Source organism: Amblyraja radiata, chromosome 35 (assembly GCF_010909765.2).
Source record: "Amblyraja radiata isolate CabotCenter1 chromosome 35, sAmbRad1.1.pri, whole genome shotgun sequence".
Taxonomy (NCBI): domain Eukaryota; kingdom Metazoa; phylum Chordata; class Chondrichthyes; order Rajiformes; family Rajidae; genus Amblyraja; species Amblyraja radiata.
The window spans coordinates 19780240-19795621 of NC_045990.1; the positions used below are offsets into that span (position 1 = coordinate 19780240).

The 15382-nt window shown below is 47.0% G+C and overlaps 1 protein-coding gene across 1 annotated transcript; it reads right to left on the reverse strand.

Annotated features, from left to right (window-relative positions):
• Nucleotides 1-9989: 9989 nt before the first annotated feature.
• LOC116991883 (probable G-protein coupled receptor 139) lies at nt 9990-14698 on the reverse strand. Its single transcript, XM_033050860.1, has 2 exons — nt 14626-14698; nt 9990-10900 (listed from the first exon to the last, which is right to left on the reverse strand). Exons 1-2 carry the CDS (start codon nt 14696-14698, stop codon nt 9990-9992), a joined length of 984 nt encoding a protein of 327 aa, XP_032906751.1.
• Between the last annotated feature and the right edge of the window lie 684 nt (nt 14699-15382).

Genomic DNA, 15382 nt, shown 5'->3' on the forward strand with positions numbered 1-15382 from the left:
ACTATCTCCATCGCAGTTGATAGACTTCTGACCGACATCCACTATAAACCCACTGACTCCCATCGCTATCTTCACTACACATCTTCCCATCTTGCTTCCTGTAAGGACTCCATCCCCTACTCCCAATTCCTCCGTCTACGTCGCATCGGGTCCCAGGATGGGGTGTTCCACACCAGGGCATCGGAGATGTCCTCATTCTTCAGGGAACGGGGGATCTCCTCTCATACCATTGATGAGGCTCTCACCAGGGTGGCTGCGATACCCCGTGACACTGCTCTCTCTCCCCATCCCCCCACTCGTAACAAGGAAAGAGTCCCCCTAGTCCTCACCTGTCACCCTACCGGCCGTCACGTACAACAAATAATCCTCCCTCACTTCCACTACTACTGTTAGGTGGCCTGTACACCACTTTCCAAATGTGCTGCTATCCCATCTTTAATATCTGACTCTAGCAGTTTCCCCACTACCGATGTTAGACTAACTGGTCTGCAATTCCCCGTTTTCTCTCTCCCTCCCCTTTTAAAAAGCGGGGTTACATTAGCTACCTTCCAATCCTCAGCAACTACTCCAGATTCTAAAGCGTTTTGAAAAATTATCACTAATTCAACCACTATGTCTGGGGCTACTTCCTTAGGTACTCTGGGATGCAGCCTATCTGGCCCTGGGGTATTATCGGCCCTTAATCCATTCAATTTACATAACACCACTTCCCGGCTAACCTGGATTTCACTCAGATCCTCCATCTCATTTGATCCCCGGTCCCCTGCTATTTCCGGCAGATTGTTTATGTCTTCCTTAGTGAAGACAGAACTAAAGTAGTTATTCAAGTGGTCTGCCATGTCCTTGTTCCCCATGATCAATTCACCTATTTCTGACTACAAGGGACCTACATTTGTTTTAACTAATCTTTTTCACTTCACATATCTATAAAAACTTTTGCTTTCAGTTTTTATGTTCCCTGCCAGTTTTGTTTCATAATCTATTTTCCCTTTACTAAGTAAGCCATTTGTCCACCTCTGTTGATCTCTAAACTTCTCCCAGTCATCTGGTAGGCTGCTTTTTCTGGCTAAATTGTATGCTTCATCTTTTGTTTTGATACTGTCCCTGATTTCCCTTGTTATCCACGGATGCACCACCTTCCCTGATTTATTATTTTGCCAAACTGGGATGAACAATCGTTGTAGTTCATCCATGCAGTCTTTAAATGCCTTCCATTGCATATCCACCGTCAACCCTTTAAGAATCATATGCCAGTCTACCTTGGCCAATTCACGTCTCATACCCTCAAAGTCACCTTTCTTTAAGTTCAGAACCATTGTTTCTGAATTACTTTTGTCACTCTCCATCCTAATGAAAAACTGAACCATATTATTGTCACTCTTGCCTAAGGGGCCACGCACAACAAGGCTGCTAACTAACCCTTCCTTATTACTAAATACCCAGTCTAGAATAGACTTCTCTCTTGTTGGTTCCTCCACATGTTAGTTTAGAAAACTATTCCGCATACATTCCAATAAATCATCTTCCTCAGCGCCCCTGCCAATTAGATTCACCCAAGCTACATGTAGATTGAAGTCACCCATTATAGCTGTTTTACCTTTGTTGCACGCATTTATAATTTCCTGTTTGATGCCATCACCAACTCCACTACTACTGTTAGGTGGCCTGTATACAACTCCCAACTTCGCAGCTCTACCCATATGGATTCCACATTCTCCAAGCTAATGTCCTTCCTTTCTTTTGCGTTACACTCCTCTCTAATCCAGCAACGCTACCCCACATCATTTTCCTTTCTGTCTATCCCTCCTGAATACTGTATATACCTGGATGTTCAGCTCCCAGCCTTGGTCACCCTGGAGCCATGTCTCCGAGATACCAACTATTCATAGTCATTAATGGCTATCTGCACATTGAACGAATGCTCCTTGCATTGAGACACAAAGCCTTCAGGCTTGTTTTTAAAACACTCTTACCCCTTATACAATTATGTAGAAAAGTGGCCCTTTTTGATTTTTGCCCTGGATTTGTCTGCCTGACACTTTTACTTTTCACCTTGCTACCTATCTATTGCTTCTACCCTCATTTTACACCCCTCTGTCTCTCTGCTCACACATTTAAGCAACCCGTTCGCTTTAATTGCCGTAGACATAGAAAAATAGAAACATAGAAACATAGAAATTAGGTGCAGGAGTAGGCCATTCGGCCCTTCGAGCCTGCACCGCCATTCAATATGATCATGGCTGATCATCCAACTCAGTATCCCGTACCTGCCTTCTCTCCATACCCTCTGATCCCCTTAACCACAAGGGCCACATCTAACTCCCTCTTAAATATAGCCAATGAACTGGCCTCGACTACCCTCTGTGGCAGGGAGTTCCAGAGATTCACCACTCTCTGTGACAATGCCATTTGACACCCCACCCCCCTTATTCAGTTTAAAACCACCCGTATAGCAGTGGACAACCTGCCTGCCAGAATGCTGGTTCCCCACCTGCTAAGATGCAATCCGTCACTTTTGTACAGTTCCCCCTTACTCCAGAGCAGATCCCAGTGATCTAAGAATCTTAACCCCTGCCCCGTGCACCAGTTCCTGAGCCACACATTCAGGTCCCGTATCTCCCTCTTCCTGCTCTCGCCAGCACGAGGAACTGGAAGCAAACCGGAGATAACAACCCTGGAGGTCCTGCTTTTCAGCATTTTTCCGAGCTCTCTAGTTACGCTGCAGAATATTCATCCCCTTCTTTCTGACATCGTTTGTGCCGACATGCACTACCACTTCCGGCTGTTCACCTTCGCCCTTGAGGATTTTTGCACTCTGTCCGTGATATCCTGGATCCTGGCACAAGGAAGGCAGCACACCGTCCTCGAATCCCGTCTGTTGCCGCAGAAACCTCTGTCCGTACCTCTCACAATGGAGTTTCCGAATACAATGGCGTTGCCTGACGTTGGCCTCTTTGGTTTTGGCTCAACACCCCTTTTGCTTCGCAAGCCAGTCCGCCGCTCAGTGTAATAACGTCTTCAGTCCCGACAGCTTCTCAGTGGGTGAACCTGTTCACAAGAGAAACAATACCCGGGGACGTTTGCATTCCATCCTTCCCTCCATTTCTCACCGTCACCCACCTTCTCTCTTCCAGTACCTTAGGTGTAACAAGAAGGGCTGAATCGCCCTGTTGGCGAGGTTTTTCATCGTCCGGCTCGGCTGAAAATCAAACCGCTGCATCCCGATGTTGAAGACCCCGCCGGCCGATTTTAAGCTACACCGGGCGATGAAAGGCCGCGCTAATGGGCCGATTCAAGCCCCACGATTCGTGGTGGCCGAAGTTGGAGTTCGGAATCGGTCACGAACCAGGTCAGCTCCCCATGTTACCGTCCACAGGGTGCACGGTTCAAGCCTCGGAAGCCTGGACTGTGTGTGTGTGCGCGCATGCGCGTGGACGCAAAAGTGTCCCCCCATGTTTTGATAGCGATATCCGCCCCTGCCGGGGTTTAGTGAACGTTTTGACTAAGATAACCACCCCATCCATGCAACCAACAATGGCTCATTGCCTCATCGTACCTGCTTTTTGCATACCTTTCATTAATTTGATGCACATTACTAAAAGATATGCAAAACGCAAGGCCGATCACGGAAATGTGGAACCCCCAATGGTCCATTGATAGTTGTACGATTGGGTTGGAGATTTTAGGTAAAACCTTTGCAAAACGCGTAATTTTTACAATGCAACATTTGGTGCGGCGCATGCCTAACTAGGTTTTTAAAAATGATTACCTGACATCTTTTGAGGTGCGCCTTTTTAATATGGACATCTAACTCCAGGAAGTCATTCCACAAAATGTAATTGGTACCGCAACGTCTGGTTATTCACCCTCCACTTTCAGAATACGTGCGGTACGGTGGCGTAACGGTAGAGCTGCTGCCTTGCAGCGCCAGAGGGTTCTATCCTGACTATGTGTAATGTATGTATGGAGTTTGTATGTTTGTATCTGAACTGTTATTTGTCAATATATTTTACCGATATTCTATGGTTCAATGGGTCGATTATGTCTTTATAGTCACTTGTGCCAGGTACAGTGAAAGGCATTTTCCCCCACAGAGTTCAGCATAACTACCCTCGTTGACAAGCACAATCTGCCCGAGCAGTAGAGAATGTACCAAACAGGCCACTGAGTCCTTATGCAAGATGCGCGATTTTGGCGTCATGTTGCATTTTACAGTCCCAGCTGCAGCTGATCACGATGGGCCGTTGCAACCGTTGCCATTTCGGTTGACCCGCGCTCCAATGTCCAACGCCATGCTATCTTTCCTGCAGTGACCATCCTTCGAGTTGTCTACCTGACGTGACACTGTGGACGGTTATGAACTATTTTGTCTCCTCTTTAATTATTGTAATAGCGTCCCGATGCGCGCCAGCCGGATTCAGGAGTATTTACCACATAGTCCTACTCCAGAGTGTGCAGAGGCTGACCACGTGGTAGAAAATTGAGCCTGAGAGTCACACACAATCTTCGGCCCAACTCGTTCACTGCCAATAAGATGCCCCATCTATGCAAGTCCCGATAAATCCAAATGTGGCGTATGTGCGTCTATCCCTTTTCTATCCGTGTACGCGACCGAGCGCCTTTTGAATTGCGTTGTATCACCTGCATCGACTACTTCCTCGTTCAGCTGAGGAGGAATGGGTGGGAAGATGGGATTACCGTACAAATTTCATGGGACGAATCTACTTCATAACAATAGATGAAATATGAAGTTAAATCACTGGCTGTAGAGAGGTTCAGTATTTAATTTAGTTTAGATTTGTTTAGTTTAGTTTCCTTTGAATGGCTTTAGTTCAGTTGAGATATACAGCGCTGAAACAGGCCCTTCGGCCCATCGATTCCGCACCGACCGGCATTCCTCGCACATTAACATGATCCTACACACTCTAGGGACAATTGACATTTATACCAAGCGATTTAACTTACAAACCTGTACGTCTTTGGAGTGTGGAAGGAAACCAAAGAACTCGGAGAAAACCCACGCGGTCACGTGGAGAATGCCCAAACTCCGTACAGATAAACACGCGCAGCCGGGATCGAACCCGGGACTCTGGCGCTGGAAAGCAGCAACTCTACCGCCCCGCCACGGTGCAGAAGGTGCTTCGGATGTTTACATGTTCGACAGTACGAGTGCATGAAGCACAGGAATACGTGATCAGATTTCACACGGAGAGCGATTACCTCTATTGATGGACAGTGAACAACTCAGATGAGTTCACACATTACACACGGGCAGTGCCTTCACATAATGAGTGACACATCCATCATCTCGTCGCGGGACTTGCGACGTGAAATAATGCTGACCCAGAGACTTGGATCTACAGATGCTCGAATCTTGAGAAATAAACCGTGCTGCGGGAAATCAGCAGGCTCAGTTCAGTTCCAGTTTAGATCCGTTTAGTTTATTGTCACGTTTACCGATGTACAGTGGGAGCGTTTCTTTGCGTGCTGTCCAGTTACCAGAAAGGCAATACAGTTTTACAATCTATCAGTTTACAGCGTATAGATACATGATAAAATCACAAAGTGTCTGTGGAGAGAAATGCGCAGACAGCGTTTTAGTTCAGCGTACTTCTTCAGTCATAAGGTCAAAAGAAACAGAAGTAGAACGCCATTCGGTTCATCAAGCGTACTGCGCCATGGCTAATCTAGCTCTCTCTCCTAACCCCATTATCCCGCCTTTCCCCTTAACCTCTGACTCATGCTAATAAAGAATCTATCTATCTCTACTTTGAAAATATCCACTGACCTGGCCTCCACAGCCTCCAACCTTCAGAGAACGGCCGAGTCTAGCAAGTGATGTAGGATTGATTTCTTCTTTCCCCAACTTAGCGCGCTCGCCTTCCATCCCCTCGGCCCACGGTCCCTTTTATCAGCCCTCTTTACCCTCCGTAGTCGAATTATTTCCCACCACAGATACTGCCTGACCCGCTACGTTGCTCCACCATTTTAGTATCTGCACAGTATTCCAGCAATTGCAGTTTCTGTGCCCCCCCCCCCCGCCCCCCACACCCCAACTCCCCCTGACCGCTTCCACCCAAAGGTTAAAGACGCAATGACAATGAAATGATGTCACATGAACAAAGAAGGGGAATCAAATATAAAACATCCACCCTCCAGCTTTGCGTACCATTCCTCCTTTGCTTTAGTCGCAGAGTCATAGAGTCTAAGAGCGATACAGTGTAGAAACAGGCCCTTCGGCCCAACTTTCCCACTGGCCCACGTGTCCCAGCTACACTAATTCCACCTGCCAGCGTTTGGTCCATATCACTTCAAACCAGTCCTATCCATGTACCTGTCTAACTATTTCATAAATGTCGGAATAGTCCCTGCCTTAACTACCTCATCTAGGAGATTGTTCCCCCAACGCCCTTTGTGTGAAAATGTTACCCATCAGGTTCCTATTAAATATTTTATTTTCCCCATCACCTTGAACCTATGTCGTCTGTTCCCCGGTTCACCTGCTCTCGGCAAGCGAGTGTGCATCCACCCGATCTATTCCTCTCATGATTTTCGAAATCTATATAAGATCACCCCTCAGCCTGCTGAGACCCACCTTGCTCAACCTTTGCATATACATCAGACCCTCTAGTTCTGGTAACATCCTCGTAATACATCTCTGTACCATTTCCAGCTTATCGATATGTTTCCTACAACATGGTTCCCAGCATTGAACACAATACTCTCAATGCGGCCTCACCAATATCTTATACAACTGCAACATGACCTCCCAACTTCTATACTCAATACTCGGACAGATGCAGGCCAATGTGCCAACAACCTTTTTGACCACCTTATCCACCTGGGAATCCAACTTTAAGGAACCATGCAGCAACACTCCTCGATCCCTCTGATTTACAACGCTCCACAGAGCCCTACCATTCACCGTGTAGGTCCTGCCCATGTTAGATTTCCCAAAGTGCAACACCTAGCATTTCGCGGTATTCAATTCCATCAAACATTCCCCAGCCAACCTGGCCAATCGATCAAGATCCTGCTGCAAATTCTCAAAATATCTGCAAAACCATCCACTTTTGTATAATCTGCAAACTTGCCATGTATGTTCTCATAAAAATCATTGGTTTGTTTACGTGACAACGTGTCACCTCCTCCGCACCTCTAGTATTTATCCCTTTCTCCAACCACCTGCCAACCACAAGCAGCGCCTGTATCCACCGATCACTTCCAGCTGGTTTCCTCAAACGAGTTGTGTTCAGGATTCTAGCCGGGTTAGATAGCAGCGGCGCTGTATCAACGAAAAATAGAAACATAGAAAATAGGTGCAGAAGTAGGCCATTCGGTACTTCGAGTCTGCACCGCCATTCAATATCATCATGGCTGATCATCTAACTCAGTATCCCATACCTGCCTTCTTTCCATACTTCCAGATCCCTTTAGCCACAAGTGCCGCATCTAACTCCCTCTTACATATCCAAATGAACTGGCCTCAACTACTTTCTGTGGCAGAGAATTCCACAGATTCACCACTCCCTGTTGAAAAAAAATTCTCATCTCGATAAAAGACTTCCCCGTTAACCTTAAACTGTGACCCTTTGTTCTGGAATTCCCAAACACCGGGAAAAATCTTCCTGCATCTAGCCTGTCCAACCCCTTAAGAATTGTGCACGTTTTTTTATAAGATCTCCCTCAATCTTCTAAATTCTAGCGAGTACAAGCCGAGTCTATCCAGTCTTTCTACATGTGAAAGTCCTGCCATCCCAGGAATCAGTCTGGTGAACCTTCTCTGTACTCCCTCTATGGCAAGAATGTCTTTGCTCAGATTAGAAGACCAAAACTGTACGCAATAATCCAGGTGTGGTCTCACCAAGGCCCTGTACAATTGCAGAATAACCTCCCTGCTCCTAAACTCAAATCCTTTTGCTATGAATGCTAACATACCATTCGCTTTCTTCACTGCCTGCTGCACCTGCATGCCAACTTCCAATTACTGGTGTACCATGACACCCAGGTCTCGTTGCTTCTCCCCTGTTCCCAATCGGCCACCATTCAGATAATAGTCTACTTTCTTGTCCTTGCCACCAAAGTGGATAACCTCACATGTATCCACATAATACTGCATCTGCCATGCATTTCCCCACTCACCCAACCTATCCAAGTCACCTTGCAGCCTCCTAGCATCCTCCTCACAGCTAATACTGCCCCCAGCTTCAGGCCTATTCTGTTGCCAATCGCGGAAATAACTGCAGAACAACTGAAACTAACGTATTTTTGAAAAATACAATAGTTCTGAAACAAACCGTGAAAACAAAAATAACGCTTCAGACAGAAATGCTACGTTTCAACGGACGCTGCATGAAATGCTGTGTGTTCCTTGTTTTGTTTTAGATTTTAAGCATCAGCAGGATTAATATTTTCAAGCAATGGACGTCTCGGGAGAAAATATCTGAATACATTTATCAACGATGTTTTAATGACAGTCGCCTCTGTCGGTTATTTTTAGAACTAATGCAGCACGCATTATGTTTATGTTCGGGTATCGACAAAATGCAATCCATTAGGATGGAGAGCGAGCAGAGAATATTAATGAGGATAAGGAAGTAAGTAGGTTTATTGACCAAGTATTCACATACAAGGAATCTGCCTTGATGCACTGCCCACAAGTAGCAACATGCCATATAGTGACAGTTACGAAAGAATCAGAAAACAATAAACATTAATAATAATAAAACATACATGATAAAACACCATTGATCAAGCATGTGAACCAACAAAATTCCGGATCAAAGGGAGGCTACAGATTTTGGCTGTTGAGTGTAGTTGCTTGCAGTGCAGCTGCTTCTGGCGCCGACGATGGCGGCCACGGTGTACTGCTCCTTGCTGTTTATGAAGATGTTGCCAGGATTTGAGGCATGGGCGGGAGGGAGAGGTTGGGCAAGCTTGGACTCTATTCCTTGGATCACAGGTGTCAGTGGGCACATTAGAGATGTATAAAATCGGAAAAGGAAAGGATTTAGTTTACTTTCGTTTAGAGATACAGCGCGGAAACAGACGGGTCGGCCAACCGAGTCCGCACCGACCAGTGGTCCCCGCAAATTAACACTATCATACACACAATAGCGACAATTTACATTTATACCAAGCCAGAAAATCTGCACATCTTTACGTCTTTGTGGTGTGGGAGAAAACCGGTGACCCAGGAGAAAACCCTCGCAGGTTGCGGGGAAAGACAGCATGCATAGTCAGGACCCGGGACTCTGGCGCTGAGATAAATAACTACAGGGTAGGTTTAAGGCGAGAGGGGGCATATTTAATTGTAACCTGAGAGGAGACATTCTCACACAATTTGTGGGTATGTAGAACGAGCTGCCAGAGGAAGCTGGGGTAGGTAAACTAATATTTAAAAGGTACTTGGTTAAGTCGGAAAGGCTTGGAAAGATATGGGACGAGCGCGAGCAAATGGGAACACAAGGAGCGCATGGAGATGCAGCGGTAGAGTTCTTGCTTCACAGCGCTATGGACCCAGATTCCATCCTGATCTCTGGTGCTGCCTGTACGGAGTTTGTACTTTCTTCCCGTGGCCGCGTGAGATTTCTCCGGTTGCTCCGCTTTCCCCCCTCGCTTGGGAGACGTACAGGTTCGACGGTAAATTGGCTTCGGTAGAAAATAGTAAAATCATTTGTCCCTAGCGTTCAGGATGGTGTTAGCGTACTGGTTCGTCGCTGGTCGACGCGGACTCGATGGGCCGATGAGCCCGGTTCCGTGCTATGTGTCTACAGTTTAAAGTCCAAACGAACTTCAGATGCTGGTTTATATACCAAAACGACAGTAAGTGGATTAGTAACTCAGCGGGTCAGGCAGAAACTCCGGGGAACATTGGACAGGCAACATTTCGGGTTGCGTCGAATTGGGAACATAGGTGGACATGGACACGTCTGAATTATACACGTGAGCAAAGGTTGTAATCAGTTCCGCAAAACACCCGGCTCCGATCAGTTGTTGTGTTTGTTGATCAGTTGAATAACCTTCGTGACGGGATATTTCGCCGCGTGCTTTAGCTCCTCTCGAAACTTGGACTGAGTCACCCCATAAATAAAAGTATTAGTACAGCAACTTAAGTTCCGCAGCATATAGGCAACATGTTTAAATATATATGCAGCATTGTTGTAATCATTGGGAGCTTTGCTGGCAATGTGACGATAAAAGAAATTGATAACAACCGGCGTCCATAGGACTATGAAGCAGCCGGAAATGGTAAAGAGTAAAACCACCGACTTCCGTCTGCTCTCCACTTCCGGGTCCGGGCGATTCTCTCCTGTGGCCTTACCTCTCAGCGCCTGTCGAACTCGACTGGCCACCAGAATGTCTCTGACTGTCAGAATGTTGAAGAGTAGAACCAAATAGAACGGGACCATCGGCGTCAACATCTTATCAAACCAGTCAAAACCCACCCATCCGGGATCAGTGAAATAACTCGCCTTATAACTGCAGCCCCACGGCACGCTGTTGATTATTTTGTCAGGTTCACGAGAGAAGTAGAAGGGAACGTTCTTTAAACAGAGCGGGACACATGTCGTGGCGAGAACCACTGCCGCGGTTCTCTCGGTACAATATTTTATTTTCAGTTTCTGACAACAAATGAGGACGAATCGATCAAACGTGAAAACGACAGTGAACCATACAGAACAGTCAAAAGACGCGTGTCTCAGGACGAGAGCGGCGCTGCACACACGGGTTAAGTCCAGGAAAGATGTTGGAAAATAATAATAGTTCAGCCGCCATAGCATAACCTCGAAGATAATGACAAGTAGATCGGACACTGCCATGGACAAAAGGTAGCGAGTGGTGCAGATGGAGAGGCCGCATTTCCCCCGGGACAGGATCACAATCGCCACTACATTAACTGCAAAAAATGAAAAGTGAGAGCGTGATTGCAGATGACTCTTTCGGCAACGACAGTGACGCAAACCTCGCCGGAGTTTAAGGGCCTGTCCCACCAGCATGCGACTGCATGCGGCAAGCGCGACCTAACGTGGTCGCTTGAGCCGTACGACCTCGCTAGGCGGGTTCCACTTCGATCCCCGGAGCCGCATGGTGCGGGGCTGGTCCCGACATGGCGCAGGGCTCCGAAAAACTGACACTGTCCAAAAATTCCACGCGGCAACGGCCTGTCGGCCCGCAGCCGCATTGAGGCCGTACACAGCGCCTCGATGGGCGTACGCACCGTCTCGACCACGGACGCACCGTCTCGGTGCCGTACGCAGAATCATGATGCCGTACGCAGCGTCTTGACGGCGTACGCCAAGCGCGTGGCGTTGCGCGATGACGTCACAGCCCGGCGTGCCGTTGCGTGATGACGTAACCGCCCGACGCCGTGCGACGTCCAAAATTCAGTCGTCCCGCCTCCTGCCCAGCTGATTGGTGAGTATGATGTCGGGAATCAGCCCCTCACAACTCCAGACGGCTCCGCAGTTGGAAGTGGGACCAGCCCCGCGAGGGCGTACGCCTCAAGCCACCACGTTTGGTCGCGCTAGACGCGTGCAATCGCATGCTGGTGGGACAGGCCCTTTACACAGAGGAGTCGAAATGTTGTGGTTATTGCAGAGAGTAAAACAAAATGAACACATTTCCAAACCAATCAGCACCCGCTCTCCGCTAAAGTGGGACAATCACTCACGTTTAGTTTAGTTTAATTCAGAGATGCAGAGGGGAACCAGGTCCTTCGCTTACCGTATCCGCGTCGACCAGTGATAACCCGCTAACACTATTCTGCACACACCGGTGACAATCTGTAATTATACCAAAACCAATTAACCTATAAAGCAGCACGTGTTTGGAGTGTGGCGTTAAGCCGTAGCACCCGGAGGAAATCAATGCGGACACAGGGAGAACGTACACACTCTGAGCAGACAGCACGCGTAGTCAGGATCGTAGTCTCTGGCGCTGAAAGGTAGTAATGCTACCGCTGCGCCACCGTGCCGCCCGTATTGAGAACATGGTTTCCGTTCCCCAGAGACAAGGAACTGATAGAAACTGTCATATAGCAAGGAAAAGAACACTTCGACCCAATGCTGAGTAAGATGCCTCGTCCAATCTAGAGACCACATCTAAAGTATTGTATACAGTTTTGGTCTCCGAATTTGAGGAAGAACATCCTTGTGATTGAGGCAGTGCAGCGTAGGTTCACGAGATTGACCCCTGGGAATGCGGGACTGTCATATGAGGAAAGATTGAAAAGACTAGGCTTGTATTCACTGGAGTTTTGAAGGATGAGGGGGTAGCTTATAGAAACATATACAATTATAAAAGGACTGGACAAGCTAGATGCAGGAAAAATGTTCCCAATGTTGGGCGAGTCCAGAACCAGGGGCCACAGTCCTAGAATAAAGGGGAGATCATTTAAGACTGAGGTGAGAAAACACTTTTTTACCCAGAGAGTTGTGAATTTATGGAATTTCCTGCCACAGTTGCAGTGGAGGCCTGGTCATTGGATGGGATTAAGAGAGAGTTAGATAGAGCTCAAGGGGCTAGTGGAGTCAAGGGATATGGGGAGAAGGCATGCACGGGTTATTGAGAGAGGATGATCAGCCATGATCACAATGAATGGCGGTGCTAGCTTGAAGGGCCGAATGCCCTCCCCCTGTACATATTTTCTCTGTTTCTATGTTTCTACGTTTCTAGTACAATTAACCTGCGCCACGCCCATATATCTCCAAACGTTTCGTCACGACGTGCTTGTCCATGTGTCTTTTAGATGTTATAATTGCACCTGACTCAAATGCATCCTCTGACAGCTAGTTCCATACACCTAGCTCTATCTACATTAAAACGTTGCCTGTCAGGTTGTTTTTAAACATTTGTTTTTTCTCCTTAAACCTTTGCTCCTTGGTTCCTGATTCCTCGTTCCTGGGAAAGATCTGCCTTCGCCCTATTTATTCCGCTTATGAATTTGTATATCGCTATATGATCAGCCCTCAAGCCCAGTTCCAAGGAATAAAGTTCCACCCCGACCAACCTCTCTCTCCAACTCAAGCTTCGTACGTCCTCTCCGCTTAATGGAATATTTCCTATACCACGGCTACTGAAGCTGAAAATAATACTCAGTGCGCGGTCTGAACACAATATTCCAAGTGGAATGTTGTGCAACTGTAATATAACGTTCCGACGGTTAGACACAAATCCCTCACTAATGGGACCAATGTGCAATAGTGAATCGTAAACATTGATAATCCTGCATCGAGTGAATACTATGGGATAAAGGGGATAAATACAAAATGCTGGAGTAACTCAGCGGAACAGGCAGCGCCTCTGGATAGAAGACATGGGTGTCGTTTCAGGTCGAGACCCTTGTTCATACTTCAGACCGTATTCTTCAGTCTGACTGAAAAAGGGTCTCCACCCGACACATCCGACCTATCCCGTCTATCCAGAGATGCAACTTTTCCGCTGAGGTACTCCAGCATTTTGTGTCTATGTTCGGTGTAACCCAGCATATGCTGTTCCTTCCTACATGGGATAAAGGCGGGCGATTAAATGATGCAACACGCCTTTTTATATGTTGGCCGTGAAATTACCAAAAGGTAGATGAATCTACAATAATTATCTAAGTATTTATAATTGCATATTAGTTTAGATTAGTGATACAGAATGGAAACGGTCCTTTGACCCACGCCTGCGGTCGATGGCCCGCCGATCTACCACACTAGGTCTATGTTACCCCACATTCATATCTACTCGCGATACAGTCGGGGTAATTTTACAGAGACAAAGAAACCTGAAAACTCGCGTGTCTCTGCGCTGTGGGAGGAACCATGAACAACCGGGTACAGTTGTATAAGGCTCTGGTGAGACCACATCTGGAGTATTGTGTACAGTTTTGGTCTCCTAATTTGAGGAATGACATCCTTGTGATTGAGGCAGTGCAGCATAGGTTCACGAGATTGACCCCTGGGAATGCGGGACTGTCATATGAGGAAAGATTGAAAATACTAGGCTTGTATTCGCTGGAGTTTAGTAAGATGAGGGGGGATCCTATAGAAACATATAAAATTATAAAAGGACTGGACAAGCTAGATGCAGGAAAGTGTTCCCAATGCTGGGCGAGTCCAGAACCAGGGGCCACAGTGCTAGAATAAAGGGGAGGTAATTTAAGACTGAGGTGAGAAAAAACTTTTCACCCAGAGAGTTTCACCCCGAATTTATGGAATTCCCTGCCACAGAGGGCAGTGCAGGCCAAATCACTGGATGGATTGAAGAGAGCGTTGGATAGAGCTCTAGGGGCTAGTGGAATCAAGGGATATGGGGATAAGGCAGGCACGGGTTATTGATAGGGGACGATCAGCCATGAACACAATGAATGGCGGTGCTGGCTCGAAGGGCCGAATGGCCTCCTCCTGCGCCTATTTTCTATGCTTCTATGGTTTCTATGAAACATACGCGGCTACAGGTAGAACATGCAAACTCTTCACTAGCGCTAACTGAAGTCAGGTTCAATCCCGGGTCACTGGCGCTGTGAGACCGCAGCTCTGCCAGCCTCCCCACTGTGCTGTCCATCCAGTCGTTGCTTTCAATACTTGCATCACAGTCGACAACAGAGCAGATTTACAGAAGGAAAGTGGGGTCACCTACCGGGAACACCTGTGACTGTGAGGATCAGGTAGAACATCTCCCTGACGACGCTAAACGTTTCCATCATTTCCATTGTGAAGCGACCTGCTTTCTCAGTCTTGCGGGCAATCGCTGCGAATGAAGGAAGCCCTGCCACGATATATACCACGGCAACTTTGACTTACAAGTTCCTGGTCTCTCGGGAACCTTGAGGTAGTCCTATTGTGAAATGTCGAGATGTTTACAAGTCACGAACAGAGATTGCGAAAACCCAATTAAGCACCGTATTAAATGAAAACAGATCGCGCTGTAAATAAGCCGGCAAATCATTCACTTAAAAATATCAGAGGTGTGTCGGGGTTAAACAACATATATGCCAAGTGCAAGATTAATTTAAATGCAGGTTTAGAGCCGGTGGGCCAAATTATCTGTTTTCCACCCTGTATTAGTCTGGGTGAAACAATTGTCGGAACATTATTTCGTCGCAGTTTAATTTCAAAACTATATAACTACTCAAACATGGATCACATCGAATTCATAGCTCAATTTCCAACGTTAGAAACATAGAACCATAGAAAATAGGTGTAGGAGTAGGCCATTCGGCCCTCCCAGCCTGCACCGCCATTCAATATGATCATGGCTGATCATCCAACTCAGTATCCTGAACCTGCCTTCTCTCCGTACCCCCTGATCCCTTTAGCCACCAGGGCCATACCCAAATCACTCTTAAATATAGCCAATGAATTGGCCTCAACTACCTTCTGTGGCAGAGAATTCC